The following is a 21,371-nucleotide window of genomic DNA, read 5'->3' on the forward strand; positions in this document are numbered from 1 at the left end:
TATAAGGTCAGCAAACATCTGGAACCTAAGTGTGGGAATCCAACTCATGTTACTTTTGAGTGAATAATACAAATTATTATTAGATGTTAGATGGAACCAATCATTCTTATAGGAAGCTCAAGCTGACTGCCATTTCTGAGACTTCCTGGAGGTGATTAACAAGGTGCACTATGGAGTGACTGAGCCTGACTATCTTCAACAGATAATAAAGTTTTGATCCTGTGATTGGGTTCAAAAGGTCCTGCGCTGGGTTAAGACCTAATGACAAGTTCCTTAAGCAACCTACAGTGGATGTAAAATCATCTGTTCCTTTCAGCAGAAACTGTGGACCAGATCCTCATTCCTCTTCTAACTGCTTTCCACTGCTCAAGGAGCACTCCAATGGGAATAGGAAGGGAGCAAGTCATTTCTGTCTGAGGAGATCAAGGACTGCAATTTTGCTTGGCCTTTATATGGGATGCAGAAGGGTAGAGAAAGTTTCTTTGTGCCTACCCTACTGCAGCACTTTTGCAGATCAGCCAGGCAGAATCTTGTCCTGAGTCAGGAGTTTAGGATTTGGCCTGAGGATTCTATCCTGTAGTTGTTCTTAGAATTCCAGCACTAGAAAAACTATTCAACAATGGTTAAAGGGCAAAGCACTGTGAGCATAGTAAGGATTTCATTCTTTTTTCATAATTCTCATATCCAGTCCTACCAGAAAAAATAGCTTTTAAAACTGCATTGGATACCCATGTAGTATGACTATATACATAATTCATGCATTGTTATTGAAAGGATACATTTTGAAGTTTGTGATCTTATGTGGGTGGTGTAGCCTTATTCATACATCTCCTGCATTGCTTTATGAATATTTATATTTGAGATATCACATTTCTAAGATATTGATAGATCATTTTATAAGATGAACATCATTTTATTAAAATTGCATGTAAAACATTCTGTATCTTGCATTTTTGGTAATTCTTGTCAGATAACAGAGACTTTTAAAGATACAGTAGAACCTCAAAGTTGCGAACACCTCGGTAATGGAGGTTGTTCATAACTGAAATATTTGTAACTCTAAACAACACATTATGGTTATTCTTTCAAAATTTTACAACTGAACAATGCCTCTTTATTTTTTTAGTAGTTTACATTTAACACCATACTGTACTTTATTTGGTTTTTTTCTCTGTCTCTGCTGCGGCCTGATTGTGAACTTCCAGTTCAAAATGAGGTGTGTGGTTGGCTGGTCAGTTTGTAACTCTGAAGTTCTACTACATGCTTTTAACACTTACAGTTTGATTTCACGACAGTTGTATAACAGCTCATGATTGGGTGATGGAATTATGACATCACTGATGGTAACACAGCCCGTCATTAGACAGTAGAATTTTGTTAACTTTCAGACTGCAATCCTAGGACCTGATAATCCCACTGAAGTTATTAGTTCTGTTCTCCTGAGTAATTGTTATTCACTTTAATAAAAGCTTTCAGGATCAGGCAAATACGTCCAAAACCAGGTGGTCTTTTTCTTACTAGATGGGCAATTATAGCTAATATAGCGTACATAATTACATAATATATTTGATATATAATATTATTTATAAACTGTTTCCTCCCTTCTCCCACATGGGCTGGATTGTGATATCTTCACTGCTGTTGAATATCACCTTACACTGAGTAGTCTTGTTGAAGCAAATGGAGTAAGGTACCACTTAATGTAAGGGTGTCACATTCTGGTCCTTGGAGGGCTGTGCAATAATTATACAAATATTGCAACTGCTGTAATGTTTTTGTTAAGCAAATATTTTAAAGAAAAAATTACATACAGCTCAGTAGATATATTTAGTTTTGAGTTCAGCTTGTGATAATGACGGAGGTAACTGCTATTTGCGATATGAAGTTATATTGTTATAAGAATGCTTGGATTTTTCCTCACACTTGTTTCAGTAATGAAAGAAAGAGTAAGAATATAAAAGAATAAAAAATGTTTAAAAAGTGGAGACAGCAATATATAGTTTATATATTTTTTTTTCTGTAAAATCATTTGTTGAGGGTTTGGTTGCTGAGATTAGCTCACATCCTGATCTTAATGCTCATCTTCCTGTTTGCTTTGTAGTGGAAAAACCTATTTGAATTCATTTAAACAATGTCCAAGAACATTTGCACGTTCTACTATATTTTACATCACTATCATACTTGTCTGTTATGGCACTTGCTGATTAATGTTTCTATCACTGTTGTCATTGCAGAGCTAGTCTCTCACTATATGGAGAGCAATGAGCCAGATGCTTCTGTTCTATATGGCCTCTTTGTTTCACAGTGCTGGCATAATCTGTAAAACCATTTGTGGTCACTGCAGCTCCATTAAAATCAGATCTTTAGCTGTTCTAATAAACCCCAGGGGGAAACTGCCATGCACAGAGCAAAACTAGGATTAGGGGAATGCCAAGTGTTTTAAACCATCTTTGCACCCATCCCTTTGATTCATGCTATGTGTGTTTTGGCTGCATCTGAGAAATCAGGTCTCACATTTCTTAGATGTATTTCATATGATGAATAAAGAAGATCTTTTGTTATTTGAGTCCTTATCGTCACCCCAATATCCATATGTGCAGAGGACTGTGCCCCCAACTCAGTGTACTGTGTGTTCTTCCTTACCTGGAGCCTGTGGGGGCTCTCCAGAATCTGTTCATGGAGAGGACTGGACTGAACTGAGGAGGATGGGCCTTCTCCCAGTTCACATGTCCACCAGGAAGGTGACACAGCCTGTCCCACCCTATCAGTAGAGGTCGGTGCTTTTGCAGAGATGGAGAACGTAGGACATGTCACCTTTGACTGCAAAATGCTTTTATTAATGTTGCTTGTTGTTAATTATGTATTCTTAGTATTTTATTAATGTTGCTTATTGTTGTTAATTATGTATTCCTGATGGCTAAAATATACTACAGCAGGTACCAGGTACTCTGTAATAACACGTTTGCAGAATTCAGCTTTTTGCCAAACTGCTGCAGCTCCGTGTTTGACATTTTGTTGTCTCTGCCTGTGCCTCTATTCCCCCAGTGCGAAGCTACAACTGCCGTTTTCTGTGCTGCTTTCACCACAATGGGGAGCGTATTACATAACTAGCACATTCGCCTGCCCTGCTCTCCATAAAAAGGGAGGCTACCAGGGTGACCAGATAGCAAGTGTGAAAAATCAGGACAGGGGGTGGCAGGTAATTGGAGCCTATATATGAAAAAAAACCCAAAATCAGAACTGTCCCTATAAAATCGGGACATCTGGTCACCCTAGGGGCTACAAAGCAGGATATGAGAGCTTCTGGTTGTCGGGACCACCCTGACCTGTCTTTAAGATATATACCAAAAGGGGAAAATGTGGCAGCCAGGGATGAGTCTATGAGCATCACAGGCACCAGGTAGAATTCCATCCTGCCTGGGATGCAAAGTGCGTGGTGCTGTGTTCCAAATGGGGCTGCAGATAGAGGGTTGTGGCAGCTGGAGGAGCCAAGCCAATGAGCTGCAGTCTCTGGCTTGGGCTCCATCCTGCCCAGGATGTGAAGTGTGTACAGGTCTGGATTAAGTAAGGTTGCCACCTCAGGTAGAAGAAAAACAGGGCAGCCCATCAAACTTGACAGCTGGCAGGCAGTGTGTACTGAGCACTCAGATTTTCTGGGACAGCTACCCCAAAAAAGGGACCAATCCTGGAAAAACCTGAACCTTTGGCAACCCTAAGGTTAAGGCAATCTAGGGCTCTAGGTACAAGATGACGCAGAGCCTTCTGTGACTTCCCCCCTTACAGCCCTGCCCCTGCATCATATCCTCACTCCCTATACAATGTGCTGGTGTTAAGGCCCTGCCTTCCCTTACAAAGAGGCAAGGACAAGGGCATGAGATCCCCCCCAGTACTTAATCCAGGAGCCAAGTTGTATCTGCTTGGGTGAGTCAGGTTGGTTGCACCATTTTGTTCCTGCCGCATGCATTGCCCTCTGCTGAGGTGGTGTTGGTGGACTTCCCAGATCAGTAGGGTTTGGCGTTAACACCTCCTGGAGATGAATGGGGCATGCCACCTCTCTCAGATCTATTGCTTCAAACTCTGCAGACTCAGGCCAATACTGCTCTATTAGTTACTCGGGTCACACTGTCAATTTTCTTCACAACCATGAGGACTAGAAACATAGTGTTCTTAAAATGAAAGTGGCGAGTCTGACATACTCACGTGACCGCATAAATTGAGGGTGTGATACTGGGATTTAGGAATGTATTCTGAAAAAATTAACAAATTAACCTAATTAGTACTCTCAGACTTGAGTGTTCCCTGCTGCAAAATAAAGAGTACCTGCCACAGAATTTGGTTCTGTTTCATGGAGAAGAGCCTGACAGAGCTACAGAGCACTTGTCCCCATTAAAATCATGGAATAAGTCACAACCTACATTGGAATTAGGAATAAATGTAATTACATGTGGATGAAATTCATGCTTGGGCTGAGAGCCAGCATTAAATCTATGTGCCACTTAAACCCGAATGGCTTAAGTGGAATTTAAGTGGTGCATAGCCCTTATGCTGGCACCCATATGTGGGTAGAGTTCACTTTTGAGTGAATAATGATAGTATTGCTTTAAAAGCTTAGATAAGCATCTAGACCGTTATATAAGCACATTTAGCTACAAAGTGAGTGAGCTCGGGAAGATGGTGAGCCTGCCCAGAGTCTCACATGACATGAGCCTGAACTTCCTAAGTGACTTTGACTCCCCACTGGCAGTTGTGTTCACACAGCACCTCACAGGTTAAGGCCCCATGTGATGAACACAAATCCTTCAGAAATGAAGAGGATATCCTGAATGGCAGCAGTGTTTTTACGCATTACCACTCCCTTACCGAACTAAGTAAGTCATATCCTGTGGCTTTCAAAGAGATGTGTTCTCGCATCTTTTATTTTGACAGTTCCCATCTTGGCCAACCCACTGGGGATTGAACTAGGGGATATCAAAAGCTGAAAGCATGCACTAAAACTGTAACAGACGAATCTTTTTTGGCTTGGACACAGAAAGGAGACCCTTGACAATGTAATGTAAATTACATTAGCTCATACTTTAAATGCTGCTCTATTTTTATTCTGTTAACAACCTGGATTACCAGGAGAACTCATGTTATTTCCTTTCAGACAACATGGCGCTAATTTGGGTACTGGTTATAGCAGCTCTATGCTAAAATGGCTGCCACAGCGGAAGATATTTTGTGATATGTCTTTCAAACTAATCTGCCTACTGAAGGGCATTTTTAACATGTACAGTAAATGTTATCCAAAATGTTTGTTAATAGAGATATGTGGTACATTTGCTATTGTTACTGCAAATTCATGTTTAGATTATGCAACTTTTATAAATTAACTTAACACCAGCCATGTGTTTCTGTCTCTTTTCCAAGTACAGTGTAATATTGAGGCAATATGTAGTGTTTGGATTTTCCTGGGAAGTAGTTTTCTTGAGAATAATAAATAAAACAGATGTAACAAATAAATATATCTACTGTACTTTATTTTCTTATTAAATGCTGTAAACTTCCCATGCCACTGTTTCTTTTGAAAACACATTGAAATAGACATCAGAGACCTTTATGATACAGATTGTGAAACAGTTTTAAAGTGTTTTTACTGTCAGTTATCTGAAGAATGATGCAGTCCTGAGTTTAATAAATAAAATTGTAAATTATGATACAGTGATATACCCAAGAAAATACTTCATTGTTGATTACATTATACTCAGTATAAATACCTTAGTTATATTTATAGCAAATCTAAAAGTCCCCTTGTTTGGGAACTTACAGGCTAGGAGGCTGATCCTGCAAACATTACTTGAGTAATCCCCACTCATGCCAGCAGTCCTTTTGAACTCAATGGGACTACTTGCCTGAATATGAATTATCTGAACGAGTAAGGTTTGCAGGATCAGGTATTAATTGTGGATGCTATTACATTAACAGACAACCTCCAGGATAGAAAGAAACATACATTTTATTTTAGATGTGTTGATCTGAATTTTATGCAAACAATTATACATTGTATCTCAATCAACAAGGCATTCTCAGACTTAGTTACTTCTTGTTAAGATGGAAAATGTCGAGTTGTGAGATGGTTGTTTTATTTTATTTTTAATATTAATATGAATAAGATACCATGTTTCTGCAAAAGAACATTTTATACCAAAGAGGAAGTGTACTTAATAATCATAGAATGCTGATTGTACAAACATTTGAACTAAGAAATATGCATTCACCTTGCCAGTATTTACAGTAATATAATACACTAGTTCTTATATAGTGCTTTTTCATCAGTAGATCTCCAAGCGCTTTACAAAGATAGGTAGGTATCATTATCCCCTTTTTAAGATGGGGGAAACTGAAACAATTTATAAATGTTTTGCTAATTCTGCATTCTTCATTTTAAATCTGTAAAACTAGCTGTTATATTTATCCTTTCAAACCTCTGCTTCCACACATTTTACTGTGGCCTCCGGCTTGGTTTGAGGCTCTTCTGCTTTTTTCCCATTATTTTTTGATTCCTTCTCAGGAGCACTGTCAATTGACTTAGCGTCTTTGATGACTTTGGCTTCAATCCTTTCTTTTTGGGGCTTCTGGTCTGAAAATGGGCAGGTTCTCTTGTACCTTTAAATAGAAATATTAAAGCAAATTAGAACAGAAACATTACCAGGTAGCACACATATTATGAGCTCTGAATAATCGCAGAATAGATGAAATACAAAGTATCTAGAATTATCAACTGATCCTGCAGGTCATACTCAAACAAAATTCCCACTAAAGTCATGGGGATGCTGAATTAGTCCCCCTCCAGAGGTCACATGGTTTTTAGACTTAGTTCTTAAATATTTTTAAATCAGACAACATATACCAGGAGTAGCAGTACAAAATGATGAAACTAGATGGAATGCAATTTCAGACATATGTAGCTTTTAGATTGGATTTAACAATCCATTGCCTTGAATGTCTGTCTGCATCACTAGAAAAGCTTTATAAATGTTAATCTTTCTGAACACAACCATAATTCGAGAATAAGAATTCTTCTATCAGGACTGGGATGGTAGAAAGGTACAAGAAGAAAAATATACTAACACTACAGCAGATATTTAAATGTAGACAGATAAGCTGACATGCAGAAATCACACACCTGGCACATGATTAATTGATTAAGGTCCCTTCCTGTGACAGGCTTTCCGCTACAACAACAATAAAGTTTATCTGCAGAGCTACAGATACTCACATTTCACCCTTCTTCGTCATATGTTTTAATTACATTTGTACTATATACAAATATTAATGTTCCATCAGCCGTAATCTAGGAGTAAAGGCATTATGAAAGAACGAACTTACTTTCTGATATAGCAGACTGCAAGAACAGCCGATGCCATAAAGAAGGTGAGTGCCAGTACAAGGAGTGCAATGGGTACACCTAAAGATAAAATGATATAGATAACTGATATGTTTATCTTTTTTTTTTTTTAAATAGTCTTACTTCTTAAATCAGCCTTTCTGAAAATTCATGTGCCAAATGTCAGATTCTGCTAAAGGCAGCCTTGAGTAAGTGGCTCCAGTCCCCATGGAAATATTTAGTTCAAATTCACAACGACCTAAGCAGTGGCATTAGTTACACTCATTTTGCGCACCAGCTGAGTGTAAGTTACACTACTTTGCCATTTACACCCAGTACTTCTTCCATTAAAGTCAATGGTAGTTTTGCCATTGAGTTCAAGGGGAACCACTGCAGGCTTGTTTGATATTTAGACTATCGTTTTTGTCACTGGTGAATTTGAATTATAAGCTCAAAATAATCTTTACTGTCTATTAAAGCAGGAGAATTTAGAGAAATACGTCACTACAATGATTTTGTTCAGGTCTATGGCATGTTCTCTTGTTTTTCAGGAAGACATCCTATGTAAATTGTATGTGATTGCATTCAAATATACATAGTCAAAGGAAAGCTTTTTTAAAAACATTTCAGTTAAGCATTGTCATCAGGATTATTAATCAGGAAACAAGGCATGAGCTGATGGTCTTTCCAGGCAGATAATGAATGCTGGATGAAAATTTCAGAGTCATTATTCATGGAAACACATGTATTGTAAAACCAAAGAGCCAGGGTTTGTATCCAGGGTTTGTATCCAGACTGCTCTGTTAGCTATATAATCTACACAGTCGCATATATGCATATATTAGTCTACAACATATTTTCCAAGTAGTACAGTAAAAGTTGAGGATCAGAAAGATATAGTGATTATTGGCATGTAAGAAAATGACACCGTTTTGCTTTTTTTGTTTAACATTAGGTTTTGTGTGGGTGTTTGATAGCTCTATCCTGGCAGGTGTGAGAACCAGTTAGGTTTTTCACTTGCACCAAGCATGGAGTGTATGTTGGCAAAATTCCCATTGACTTCCTCAGAAGTAGGAACAGAACTTATGTGGTAAAATTCCACTGATTCCTATTAAAAAGCTAATTTAATCCTCCACAAATATACTAATTAATTTTCAAAAGAAAAGGTGTTTCCTTTGCGTTACTAGTTTTCGCTTTGCAAATCCTTATATTCTTCTTTGGCCCTCACGCTCATGTGTAACAATAGTTGATTTTGGTTCTAGCCGTGCAAACTAACCCACTACAAAACACTATTTAATAACTAAGGTACATATAAAAAAGACATGCGGTCTACCTCCAAATACAACACTATCATTTGTAAAGGCAGCTCGGTTTCCATTAGGCACTGCTATCTCCTCTTCGCTTTCCAAAGTAGTCTGTACTGTTTGTAAAATGGTTTCCGTTACACATTTTATGCGAAAGGTCTTCTGAGGTATTTGGGGTTTTGGTGACTCAGTAGCAGTAAGCATCTCTGTGATGCCCTGAGATGAAGCTGTTGAAGATGAGTTTACTTCTGGATCTGTTGCAGATAACAGGGTTGTACCTGTTTCTGGTATGCATGAATCAATCCAAATATCTGCAAAGGGGAAAAGGAAGTGTAATGAGTTGCACTGGGCGCTATCACAAAATTTTGCACATACCTGAGGCAAACCACACATTGATCTATGGTGGATATTTTCAGAAGTTTTTCTGAGGGTTATGCAGTGTGGTAATGAGATGACCACTACTCATACCTATTGATACTAGAGCGACAAGGTGGGTGAGTAATATCTTTTATTGGACCAATTTCTGTTGGTGAGAGAGAGGAGCTTTCAAAGCTTACACCGAGCTCTTCTTCAGGTCTCTGTGTAAGCTTAAAGGCTCCTCTCTCTCACCAACAGAAGTTGGTCCTGTAAAAGATATTGTTTTGTCTCTCTAATATCTTGGGACCAAAACAGCTAAAACAACTGTGGACACAACTATTGATACTGTTTATTACTATGTATTTATTCACAGAGGCTTAGATTTAGCATGTCTAACTTTATGTATAAGAGTGGTTCCAGATTACTCACCTGCTTAAAGTTAGGCACATGCTTAAGTACCTTTCTTAACAGGGAACAAAGCCCACAAGTGTGACAAAACTCCTTTTACAATGGCATACAAAAGACAAGATCCTTGCCAGAAAGAGCTTACAATTAATTTCCTGTGTTACACATGACAAGGAAACAAAACAAAATGGAGGGAAGAACTGAGTAAGAACATAGGTTACGTTGTCGTGGTTACCCAGCATTTTGAGGTTCATTTGCATCATTACAAGTGGTGCTATGAGCCCTGCCTTATTATCATGGTTATCCAACACTTCCCATTATAAACCCCTGGTTTCACCTGCTTATAACTTTGCCAAACAGTAACCATTTGGACTGAAATTTTACGTGTCTGGTGTCGACCTCAGACTGATTTTTTTTTCCAGCCAAAGAGTTTAGCATTTTCCAAGAACAAGATTAGGGGAAAATATGTTACTTTGTCCATGTCAAAACATTCAGGCAACCTTTTCTTTGAGAAGTTTTAATGCCCACATGCTAGGAGCAGGGACTTGAAGTTTGGCAGTGGGGTTATATTTGTGTCAGGAATGTGTCTTTTTCTGTCCCCAAGCAAATCCATGCAAAATTGGCCAAGCTATAAACCTTTGAAAATCTGCAGTATGCACATTATCCTAATAGGGTTGCCAGGTGTCCAGTTTTAAACGAAAATGCCCAGTCAAAAAAGGGATCCCAGTGGCTCTGGTCAGCACTGCTGACCAGTCTGTTAAAAGTCCAGTCAGCAGCGCAGCAGGGCTAAGGCAGGTTCCCTACCTGCCCTAGTTCCGTGCAGCTCCTGGAAGCAGCAGCATGTCTTCTCTCCGGCTCTTATGTGTAGAGGCAGCCAGAAGGCTCCGCATGCTGTCCCCTCCTCAAGTACCAGTTCTGCAGCTCCCATTGGCTGGAAACCATGGCCAATGGGAGCTATGGGTGGGGGTGCCTATGGACTGGGCAGTGTGCAGAGCCACCTGGCCGCACGTCTGCATAGGACTGGAGATGGAACATGCTGCTGCTTCTGGGAGCTGCTTGAGATAAGTGCCACCCAGAGTCTGCACCCCCTCCCACACCCCAACGCCTGCCCCAGCCCTGATCCCCCTCCCACCCTCTGAACCCCCCAGAGATCCCAACCCAGAATCCCTCATGCTCAGCCCCACCCTAGAACCTGCACCCCTGCTGGAGCCCTCACCCCCCCTGCATCTAACCCCCTGCACCAGCCCAGAGCCCCCTCCTTCACTCCAAGCCCCTCATCCCAAGCCCCACAGCAGAGCCTGCACCCCCAGCCGCAGCACTCACTCCCCTGCACCCCAAGCCCTGCCCCAGTTCCCCTCTTCCCCTACAGATCCCTTGGTCCCAGCCCAAAGCCCTCTCCTGCACCCCAAAATCCCTCATCCCTGGCACCATCCCAGAGCCTGCACCCTCAGCAGGAGCCCTCACCCCCTCCCACATCCCATCCCACTGCCTCAGTCTGGAGCCCCTCCCGCACCCTGAACTCCTCATTTCTGGCTACACCCCGCAGCTCTCACCCCCTCCAGCACCCCAACCCCCTGAGCCAGCCTAGTGAAAAAGAGTGAATGAGTGAGGGTGGGGAGAGTGAGTGACAGAGGGAAGGGGGATGGAGGGAATGGGAGCAGGGCCTTTGAGAAGGAGCAGCGCTTTGTGGGAGGGGTGGAGTAGTGGTGGGGCAAGGGTGTTCAGTTTTGTGCGAGTAGAAAGTTGGCAACCCTATATCCTAATGAGGCTTATATAAGCACCTGATCTGCAGGGACAGCCAGTAACTTACACAAATTGCATAAATGATGCCTGTAAAAAACTGCACCTTTAAAATTATAAGTGGAAAACTGGAATTCTGGTAAGGCTGGAGTGAAAATGTGACTAATGAGGAATTGGTCACTGGTTCTTGCTGGTACTCTTACATAATTTGGAAACTATAAACTTATCACTATATTAACCAGCTGAATACGTTATAGAAATAATGGGCGGAAATGACTTATGTACAGTTCTTAATATGAGTCCCAGGTGGGAAGTCTGATGACGCATTTTCATTCACAAAGTAAGAGGATAGATGACATAGAGTTGTACTTTTTTCACTTTGGCCTTTAAGTGACTCTACACACTGCAGCTGGAAGGTCAAAATGCAGCGAAATGAGCTCTTGCCAAAGACTTTTGTTATAAGAGTTCTAGCAAGTGGCAATTTGGCCATTAGGATAAATGGTGATTCTTCATTCCCTAAGTTAAATAAAAATTGCTTCATAATAGCATTTAACAGGCTTAATTTGCTCTACTAAATAATATGATAACGATGTAAAATAGTGACAATTCTCTTTATTTAAACCTGCAAAAGTAAGGAATTCAGGGTTAAAATTGCCACTTTGTCTTTACCCAGCTCATTGTATGTATATTGGTGTAGTACAATCCAAAATACTACACAGATTTTGAAAAAGCCACATTTTAAAAGAACACTTCAAGCATACACAGACGTGATACAGCACATACAAAATCAGCGACATTAAAAAAGTGTAGCTGTTTAAACAAGACACAGTCTTAGCTAACCTCCCACATAGGTTCATAAACCCACACATGAGAGTTCTGAACTGTCAAGTTTACCCCAATCACACCTTTTTAATTGGACTGTTTAAGTGGCCAATCATTTCTGACGCTGTTGTTCCTATGGATATGTCCAAGGTTGCCATGACTTGCTACTCTCCCAGGTTTCCCCTTGCTTTCCAGCCACTCTTTCATGTTTAGTCACTTTCCTCCACTGAAACCCTTCAGTGTCCTCTGCTCTTCTCTCCTTACACATTGTGAAGGATGTGCAGCTGGTCTGTAATAATTTATGAATACTGTATATGATCTGGTTACTGGGGTAGTTACTGTATAATTATATTGGGTTATTGGAATATCTACTGCATGAATGTATTGATTTCATGTACTAGCAGGGCTGTTCAGACACTAGCAGGAAGGGAACACAATGTCTTTAGATAAGTAACCTCTCGGTAAACATGGTGGATGTCGTTAAGAAACAATGCTGAGGAATTATGTTGCAAAGATGCTACATTATTTGCTCCAGCCCAAAGTTACGGTCTGTTTTGGCCAGGCTGGGAATAGACAGATCCAAAGGACTTGAAATGGTTAAAAAGTGAGTTGTTGGGAGAGGGGGAGCCAGTTGTCAAGGGCTGTTCCTGAGGAACAGGGCGACATAGACACCGGCCCAGCAGAGGAGGTATGAAGCAGTTGAGCCTTCCAAAGATTCCAGGGGGATGGCAAGCCTTCCATAAGAGGGTTAGGCATATAGACTGTTTATTATGTTAAAACCCTTTTTCTCTTCTACTTTGCTGTGTTTCTATTATTAAGATTAAACATTATTTTGTTTTAAGATAGTTGGTTAGTCATTGTATTCAGTGCCGGCCACATGCTCCCAAGGGAAGAATTGCTGGGGCCAAACCAAGGAACTGTAGCCCAGGGCCTGGTCTATGGAGGGAAGAATTGTGGGATTCCACCTCAGAACAGGTAAGGACGTCAGGCCTAACACCTGAAGTGTGATCTCAGAGAGATCAAGGAAGGGGGTCAGAGGTGCAGGTAGACCTGTAACCATGACACTCATATTCTCCCATAACTTCAGTGAACATTTCTACGATGATGGCACCCCCATTTCTCGCTCTACTCATGTATTCCCTTCTTTTGTCCAGTCTCAACACGTCTATTCTTTTGCTGGATGCACTGTCACCATCTCATGGTCAACAAGTCAGAGCAAACCTTATCTCTTTCCTCCTTATCCTTCTCTTTTACCTACCTTCTCTACTACTGTTGACAATATTACCATTCTTTTTATTACTTAAACCAACAATCCTTAGGCCCTGTTTAACTCCACTCCCTCTTTCTCTCCTAAGACTCAGGCTCTAGCTAATCCTGATGTCTTTTTCACTATAACAACTCCAAAATCATGGGCAGCACGAGTATCGAAGGCTGAGCCTCCCCAAACAGCCTTGCATGGTCCTGCCTGTGCTCTGCCTCCAGGCTCCTTCCCGCTTCCTGGCACTGTGCTGAAGGGGGTTCTGTCCTCCACCCTCCCCATAGCCCCAGGCTGGGGCTTGGGCTAATGGGGGTTGGCCTGTGCTCCGGAATTGGGGGGGGACTGCGCCACCCAACCACCCGGCACTCCAGGGCTGGGGAAGGGAGGCTGTGCCATCTACCCACCCACCCAGTTTTCTGGGGCTGGGGAAGGGAGGCTGCACTGCCCACCCAGCACATGGAGGGGCGGGCATGCCCCTCACCCAACTGCCTGGCACTCAAGGGCTGGGGGGGAGTCCCAGGACTGGGGAAGGTGATGGTGGCCGTATGGGGGGGCTTTGGGTTCCAGCAGGAGGGGTGGGGCCTCGGGCAGAAGAAGCAGGCCGGGCCAGGGGCTAGCTTCTCTGAGCTCGGGGTTCACCCACTGCCCATCTCCAAAATCCATTGTTCCTTCTCCCCACAGCTACCTAGATATTACCCCATTTTCTAGTTTCTCTCCACTCTTTCATCTCTCTCATTCCAGGCCATTAAAAATGCTTCCATCAAAATCACTTGTCTTTATTGCTGTTTTTTCCATATTCCACCATTTCTTAGATCTAAAAAAGTTCAAACTCCTTCAATTTACATTCTAGGCTCTCCAAAATTTCTCTCTTTGCCCTGTGTCGTATCTTCAGTGGACACGTAGAGCAATCAATCACTGTTTTCTTTATAACAGCCTTTAATATATTTGAAGACTTATCAATTCCCCTCTCGTCTTTTCCTTTAGCTTGGGTGGAGTCACTAATGTGACAATCTAATTTCTCCCCTTGTTACAGGACAGTATGAAGTAAAATACCAGGCTGTATAGATGGGGATTCTGGGAATATGTGACAATGGTGGCTTTGGAGTTTACTACCTAGTATGGACTTTAGCTAGAACATATGTATTTTAATTTAGGTATTTTTAGATTTAATTTAGTTTTTTGGGTAATTTTTTAATTTTTGCAGTAAAATAATATATATCATGAAACTACTTTGTTGTTACTGAAGGAGTATCAACTAGCTATGCATTTGCATGTGTTTGAAACATTTTCACTGGCACAAGTATGACTGAGCATACCTACGGGCTTCACATTGCTGGTTCCACATAACTAATATTGTGAAGAAAGCCTTATTCAAGAACTTTAATTACAGCATCATTTTATTAATTTCGGTGAACTAAATGGAACTTCTGTTCATCTAGCATTGTGCATTTAGCAACAGCTCTTTTTTTTCCCTAGAGGGGAAAGATACAATCCACCATCTAAGACAGGAAAAAAAGCACTAACAACAGTTTTTCTATGAAGATTTGAAATAATAAAACTAAATGTAAAGACTCTAGGTTTCATGCCTACTTACCTGAAGAATTGAAGCAGAAACCATGATATTTGCGGTAGAGAGGGACTTTCCAGTCTGCTACTCCAATTTTGTTCTGACCACATTTTGGATTTGGGATAACCCGAGAAATGACAAGCCATTTATCTGCCACCCATCCAAAGCTAGAATAAAAAGTATCAATCCCTTTAATGTTGGATGTGTTCACAAGCATATTGTTGTATATAAGGAAATGGAGCTGCTAAAAGCTGCTAGTAACTTACAGACTTCACGTACCTGCATGTTTCAAAGCCATGATTCCGGGCATTCTCAACCTGGGTTTTGCTTGCCAGCTGTAACCCCAGCTGTCTACATGCACTTTCTGCTTCTGAGAAATTCAGTTTGTTTGGATGAGAAATTAGGGTTATGCCTGTGATCCTGCACTCTTGAATGGTGAGATCTGTAAATTAAAACATAAATATTCAAGGTTATTACCTTAGAATTTATTCTTTTATTTTAAGTAAGTGCCTGTGTGTGTAGTGGTGCATATTGTTGTTCACTTTTTAAGTTTTATGGGTATTAGGTCATTAGAGGAGTTACCTTCCAGTGGGAGAGTTAATTTAGCCTTTTATAAGAAAATAATCTGTTTTGTTCACCCCAACAGTCTAATAGTTCAGAGGGTAAGGAGGACTTGTCACCATGGCTAGACTATGAAAATGCATATTTAAAAAAATTAATTATAGATGGCAACTTTCAGCCTGTGCCTGGGGGCAGCCATCTTGCTAAAGAGGATGTCAATTGTGACACATGTGCATGAAAGCCCCATGGGTGGGCTGGAAACCAACTTTTCCCACCTGATTAATAATGACTTAAAATAATAAAACTAGTGCTTATGATAAAACACCAATGACCTCAGAATAATGAGCTTCACACAGTGACAGGGTTACAAGGCCTGCCATGGATGGCAAACATGGTTGGAAGCATGTGGAGTTTACTCACAAAAAGATGCCCATTAGAAGAATTTAGTAATTATTAATTACGTCACCTCCACTCTGCTGAGCTGTAACTTTTTAGGCCATGGGGGAAACTCAGATACTTTGATATCATTTTAAAAAAATGTAACAAGGTTCAAGCACGGGCCAGATTAAGTTACTTACTATCTTTTACCAGAGGCACTGGAACACTGTGTATAGTGGGCGTGCTGAGAGCAGCTGAACCAATCTGTAAACCCCAGATAGAACGGAAACTACTTTCATGTCAGGGGGTGCTTCAGCATGCTCCCTTCCCCTTGCACCTCTAGTTCCAGCACCTATGTCTTTTACACACGTTGAGGTAGAACCCCAGTTGTGCTGGGGCAGTGCTTGGCACAGCTGAGGGCTTGGCACAGCTTTACCCCACCTTTCTGTGCTCCTTCTGGGGCCAGCTAGCTGCTTCAAATTTCACCGTGTTGCAACAGCCCCCAGTGGGCAGACAACAATTGCTGGAGCATAGTGGCATTTTGGCCACACCCAAGGGCAAAGGCTGGTTATATCAGCCCTACACTACATGGAGATTCTCCTGTGCTGGCTTTAGAGCCCAAAGCAACTTTAAGGGGACAGGGAGGGAGCGGGGGCAAGATCTGGCTCTTTGGCTCCATGTACATTCCACCAGGGCCATAAGAAACAAAAAGCTGCATTTTTATATATAGTAGCAGACAAGCTAAATGAACAAGGAATAAATACACTGTAGAAGAAATAAGGAACATTGTAGAGACCAAACAGAATGAATATACAGTGGCAACAAAAAACCCAGTAAATAATCCAATAATTGCTTCTCAGATATCCCCTTCAGACTGTACTAGCCACCACCGTGTATACATTTATGGTGGGAAGGGTGTGCCTGCGTACCATAGTGCTCAGCTCAGACAACCAGAGAGTGGTCTGATTGTGAAGAGAACGTAAATTTACCTTATAATGTCCTCTTGGTGGCCAATATATCCTCCATTTGGTCCGACTCCTCCTACTTCAGTTAGCGCCTCCAGACCTAACCCAAACTATTCTAGGCTGTTCTGTCTGCCCTTTTTCCTCCCCACCAGACCCAGTCATCTCCTGTAGAGCCTCTCCATGTCCCAGCTCTCACTCTGTACTCTTAGGCCTAGTCCATCTTGTCCTCTCCTGTCTCCAGGGTTTGCTCCACACTTTCTCTCCTTTCTTACCATTTACACGTGATCCTTTCCCACCCTTTCTGCATTCAGACACAGTCTCTCCTGTCCTTACCCTCTCTGTCCCCAGTCCAGGGATCTGCTCAGCACCTGTTAAAATGTGGCTGAGTAGACTTTTTAAAGTATAATAATGATGATAGAAGCTTCCTAATGACCAGTCATATTTACTACCAGCCTTAATTTTCCAATCCTTAAAAGAACTTTGAGAAGTACAATGCAGCTTTTCAAACTGAATGGAACTTCCTGACACTTGACAAGTTGGCTTGTAAATGCCTGACTGATGCATAATATACTCAAAAGAAATATTTTCATATGAGAAAAGCAGTCAACTAGATGTTCACCCGATGAATGGGAAGAAGGAAGATTCAGTATCAGAAAATAAGGGCTCAGTCGGAGGAAGGAAAAGAAAATAGAGTGAATTGCAGATAGAGTGCAATTTTTAACCTGAAAAATACAAAAGAAGATAAAATGTAATGTGTACCTGAAATTAACATTTTTGAAACAACATGGAGAAGTAAAAAGCACCTTCTTGGACAGTTATCAGCTTTATTGTGAACTATAAGTAGTTTTACAATGTAAGAAAAAGATTAGAAACAAACAGCAACCACCCAATCATCCTACCATTTTCATGACTTCCTAAATCATCTCTCTGAGTCCTGTGATGAATCAGACTGAATTTGTGTTGGCTACACAAGCTGCTCTTAGCTAGTCTCTGAGCTCTTCTGTACTTGGCTGGTCTAATAGCAAAAGGATATCTTCATCTTGAATCTTATGTTGCACATTTGCAGGAGAAATCTACTTCATCAGAAGAGCAGTGGAATTGACTGATTAGGAGAAATAAAATCTGAGAATAAGACAAAGATGGTGGGTGCAGAATAGAATAAAGGGACTTGAGCAGTTGTAAAGTGAGGGAGACGCTGCTGCTTTAATGCGATCTAGTCTATTTACTGTTTCGGGAAACTGCTGCTGACTTCTCTGTGTTTTTCCCCAGATACTCAGTTCATGTTGCGATGTCCCATCCATGAGGTGCTGGGTGGGTTCCTCTGTCTGCTGGTAGCAGAAAGGGACATTCTTAGGCTGCCATGGTGAGAAGGATCTTTGCCTGCTGGGATTTCTAAGAGAGGCTAAGACTGTCAGGTACACAAATCCCATTGAATTTCAACAGGAATTGGGCATCTAATTTCTTTAGGTGTCTTTGAAAATCCCAGCCATAATTTGTTGCATAGGATCCTTCTGTAGATAAGAAAAATAAATCCGTTTGACATTGAAATCTGGTTGTTTACACAGGTAGAAAGAAAATTTCCTCTTTGCAAAGTGTGACTAAGTTCACATCTAGAGACTGATGAGCCCATCCCTGCCGTGTTGCAGGAACCTGCATACTAATAGCTATTGAGGACATAAACGAGAAGTTCGTCTTAGGCTGATTTTGAAGATGGAGACTGAATCAGAGGATGTCTGAGTTTCATTTGACACATGGCAGAAAGATTGTAGCTGGCCCGCAAGGCCTTTGGAAATGACACAAGCTAGTATTATAACTAGCTGTGAAAGGTGTGCACCTAAAAGGATCGGTATGCGGTATTTATGACTAATACAGTGAGTTACAAAACAAGGTTCATTTAGCTCAAGTGTAGTTTTCTCTGTATGGCACATTCACTAGTGTTTTTTCCCATCTTCCCTACCTCTGACTTATGGGTTAAGAGTTGTATTGATCAAAAAAGACTTAGGATGTATTTTTCAAAAAGCATCAAAGTGACTTAGAAGCCTAAGCTCCATTTTCAAAAGTGACACAGGCACTTAAAAGCCTTCATTTCACTGACAGTCAACTTTGAAAACAGAACGTAGGCACTTTTGAAAATTGTACCATTATACTTTCCTTTGCCTTGTTAAAGATAGATCTCATTTATGGACAGATTCTGCTCCCCTCCAACTTACACATTTTGGGGGGAAATAGTCTTGCACTCGTTCTTGGAAATACCAAGTTTAGGGATGTTAGGTGCCTCTCTTTTATTTGATGCTGCAGTACAGCAATGTTTCATATCTTCGTCAGAATTAGGCTTTGGAGCTTCTGCGTTGTAGCTCCTCCAGAGAGATCTTTCTGACAGCTGCCACGGGAGCTGGTGGCAGTCAGACTCTTATTCCACAAACAAATTTTCTATGTGCATTCCTGGAGCCACACAGGAAGTGAAAACGTCTGCTGGTGCTCTGAACCAGCAATTCTGTTTTCCTCTGGTGGAAAACTGGGATCCTTCCTCTATCTACAGTATGAAAAAGCCTGTAATTGATTTATCAATATCATGACACTGTGTAATGTGACCAGCAGCATGAGCAGTAATTCACAAAGCTGCAGAGAAGAAACCGAAGCAGGAGCTAGTGCTTCCTATGAAATAAATTACAATGCTGACTCTCTCTTCTCACAGTTTGTCGGTCTCCCAACAGTCTTTCCCAATCACTGTCTAAATATAAGGGAGTTGACTGCTGACAATTGTGTATGTATAGTCATTTGCTTGTATGTGATAGTCCCATCTTCTGCTTCCATCATTTTGTCTTTTAAATTTTGAGCCCACTGGAGCCAGGATTGACTTATTTGTGGTGCATATTCCCACTACTCCAGGGGTTCTCAGACTTTATTGCCCCGTAACCCCCTGCTGACACCAAAATTACTACGTGATCTCAGAAGGGGAGGCTGATGCCTGAGCCCACCTGAGTCCTACTGCCCTAGGTGGGGCGGAGGGGCAAAGCCCAAGCCCCACCACTCTGGGCGGGGAGGCCAAACTGAAGCTTATGGGCTTCAGCCCTGGGCAGGGGTTGTAACCTGAGCCCTGCTGCCAAGGGCTGAAGCCCTCAGGCTTTGGCTTTGGCCCTGGGTGATGGGGCTCAGGCGTGAGCCCTGGGCCCCAGCAAGTCTAAGTCAGCCCTGGCATCCTCATTAAAATGGGGTCACGACCCACAGTTTGAGAACCCCTGCACTACACAATCCACCAACAGCTAATCAGCAATCTCTTTGCCAGTTTTCTTAGAGCAGTTACTCTCCTCCTCCTTGAGCTTCCCTCTCACCTCTAATGGTAGTCCTGCTAAGGCAGGGCATCAGGTCATATTGGTGGAGGGGATATGTCCTCCTGTGTTGTACTTGTTTGGTAGCTGAAGAGCAGACTTCAGCTTTCATGGCTTGCAAACCAAGTCCCCAAGTACTTTCTTAGAAGAAGCATTAATCACTTAAAAATTAAACAAAAATATTTCAAAAGTAATTTATATGACTATTTGTTAATGGAATTATGATGCAACCATTGCATTTGAGAGCTATATAAGGCAGATACTCCTTTATTAATTCCTGAAATACACTGTCTTCCAAAAGTGGGAACTCCCAAGTGTTTGGGTTATTTTTTCCTTCCAATAATAACCAGAGGCAGACTTCATTACCCATAAGCTGTACTTCAAGAATCATGCCTATGTCCCTGAGAACTTTGTTGGAGACTCATATTCGCTGTTACAATCTTTCAAAATCAAAACAAAGTTTACATTTAAAATAACATTTTTCTAAGGCACCCAATGACCAATTTCATGCATATTCTGCGATTAGATAACCGCTCAAAATCTTTTGCTGTGGCATCTTCCAAAAAATTTGACATCTGGTAAGATTTTCACTTGCTACTAAAAATATCATCAAAAATTAAACAAAGTCTTATGACACATTTGGATATTATTAAAAATGATTCAAGTATTTAAATTGGACATAAATATTCAGTGAAAGATATTCACAAGCAAGAATGTTACTGAAAAATATTTGCTTTTGCACTGATTTCTGAGAAATCTTTGGTTTCATATACCTACAAATTATAGGTTACTTTAAAATATATACACGTTCAGAGTTATATATATTCACAGATATAATTATACACCTGCATATTTTATTTTCAAACACACTGATGTAGCAAATATCTTTTCTGGAAAAAAGAGAGAAAGAAAACCAATTTCCATCTATCTTGAACATATTTTTGGACATTGGAAAAAAGTTGCCCATACTGAAAAATTGTAAGAAAACATACCTTTCACGTTGAAAGAGCCTTGAGCAAGGAATTTCATAATCCAGATTGAGAACAAAACCAGGGTAACTCCAGAATAAGTTCCCATTATAATTAACACCAGTAACAAATGAAAAAACTCAGGGTGGGTTGTTGCCTAGGTTAAAGACAATGGTGAATTGCCAGTCCCCTTGTTGTGGGCTTTGAGATGATTGTCTTGACAGCTCTGTAGATGCCACTGTACTGATTCACCGAAAGAATGTCAGCAAGTATTTGTTGCTCAGCTAAAAAGGCATTTACTGGTCAAGGGCACTAGCTGGAAATACATGACGTCCCCAGAACATTTCACAG

At 41.1% G+C, this 21,371-nt stretch overlaps 1 protein-coding gene across 1 annotated transcript; it reads right to left on the bottom strand.

The window, feature by feature from the left end:
- Positions 1 to 5,502: 5,502 nt before the first annotated feature.
- On the bottom strand, positions 5,503 to 21,371 carry LYVE1 (lymphatic vessel endothelial hyaluronan receptor 1). The gene is made up of 6 exons (XM_032762375.2): positions 21,045 to 21,371; positions 15,099 to 15,261; positions 14,847 to 14,986; positions 8,700 to 8,981; positions 7,369 to 7,447; positions 5,503 to 6,645 (listed from the first exon to the last, which is right to left on the bottom strand). The coding sequence occupies exons 1-6, from the start codon at positions 21,127 to 21,129 to the stop codon at positions 6,459 to 6,461; spliced, it is 936 nt and encodes a 311-aa protein (XP_032618266.1). The 5' UTR covers positions 21,130 to 21,371; the 3' UTR covers positions 5,503 to 6,458.

The sequence above is a fragment of the Chelonoidis abingdonii genome, chromosome 4 (assembly GCF_003597395.2).
Source record: "Chelonoidis abingdonii isolate Lonesome George chromosome 4, CheloAbing_2.0, whole genome shotgun sequence".
In the NCBI taxonomy this organism is placed as follows: Eukaryota; Metazoa; Chordata; order Testudines; family Testudinidae; genus Chelonoidis; species Chelonoidis abingdonii.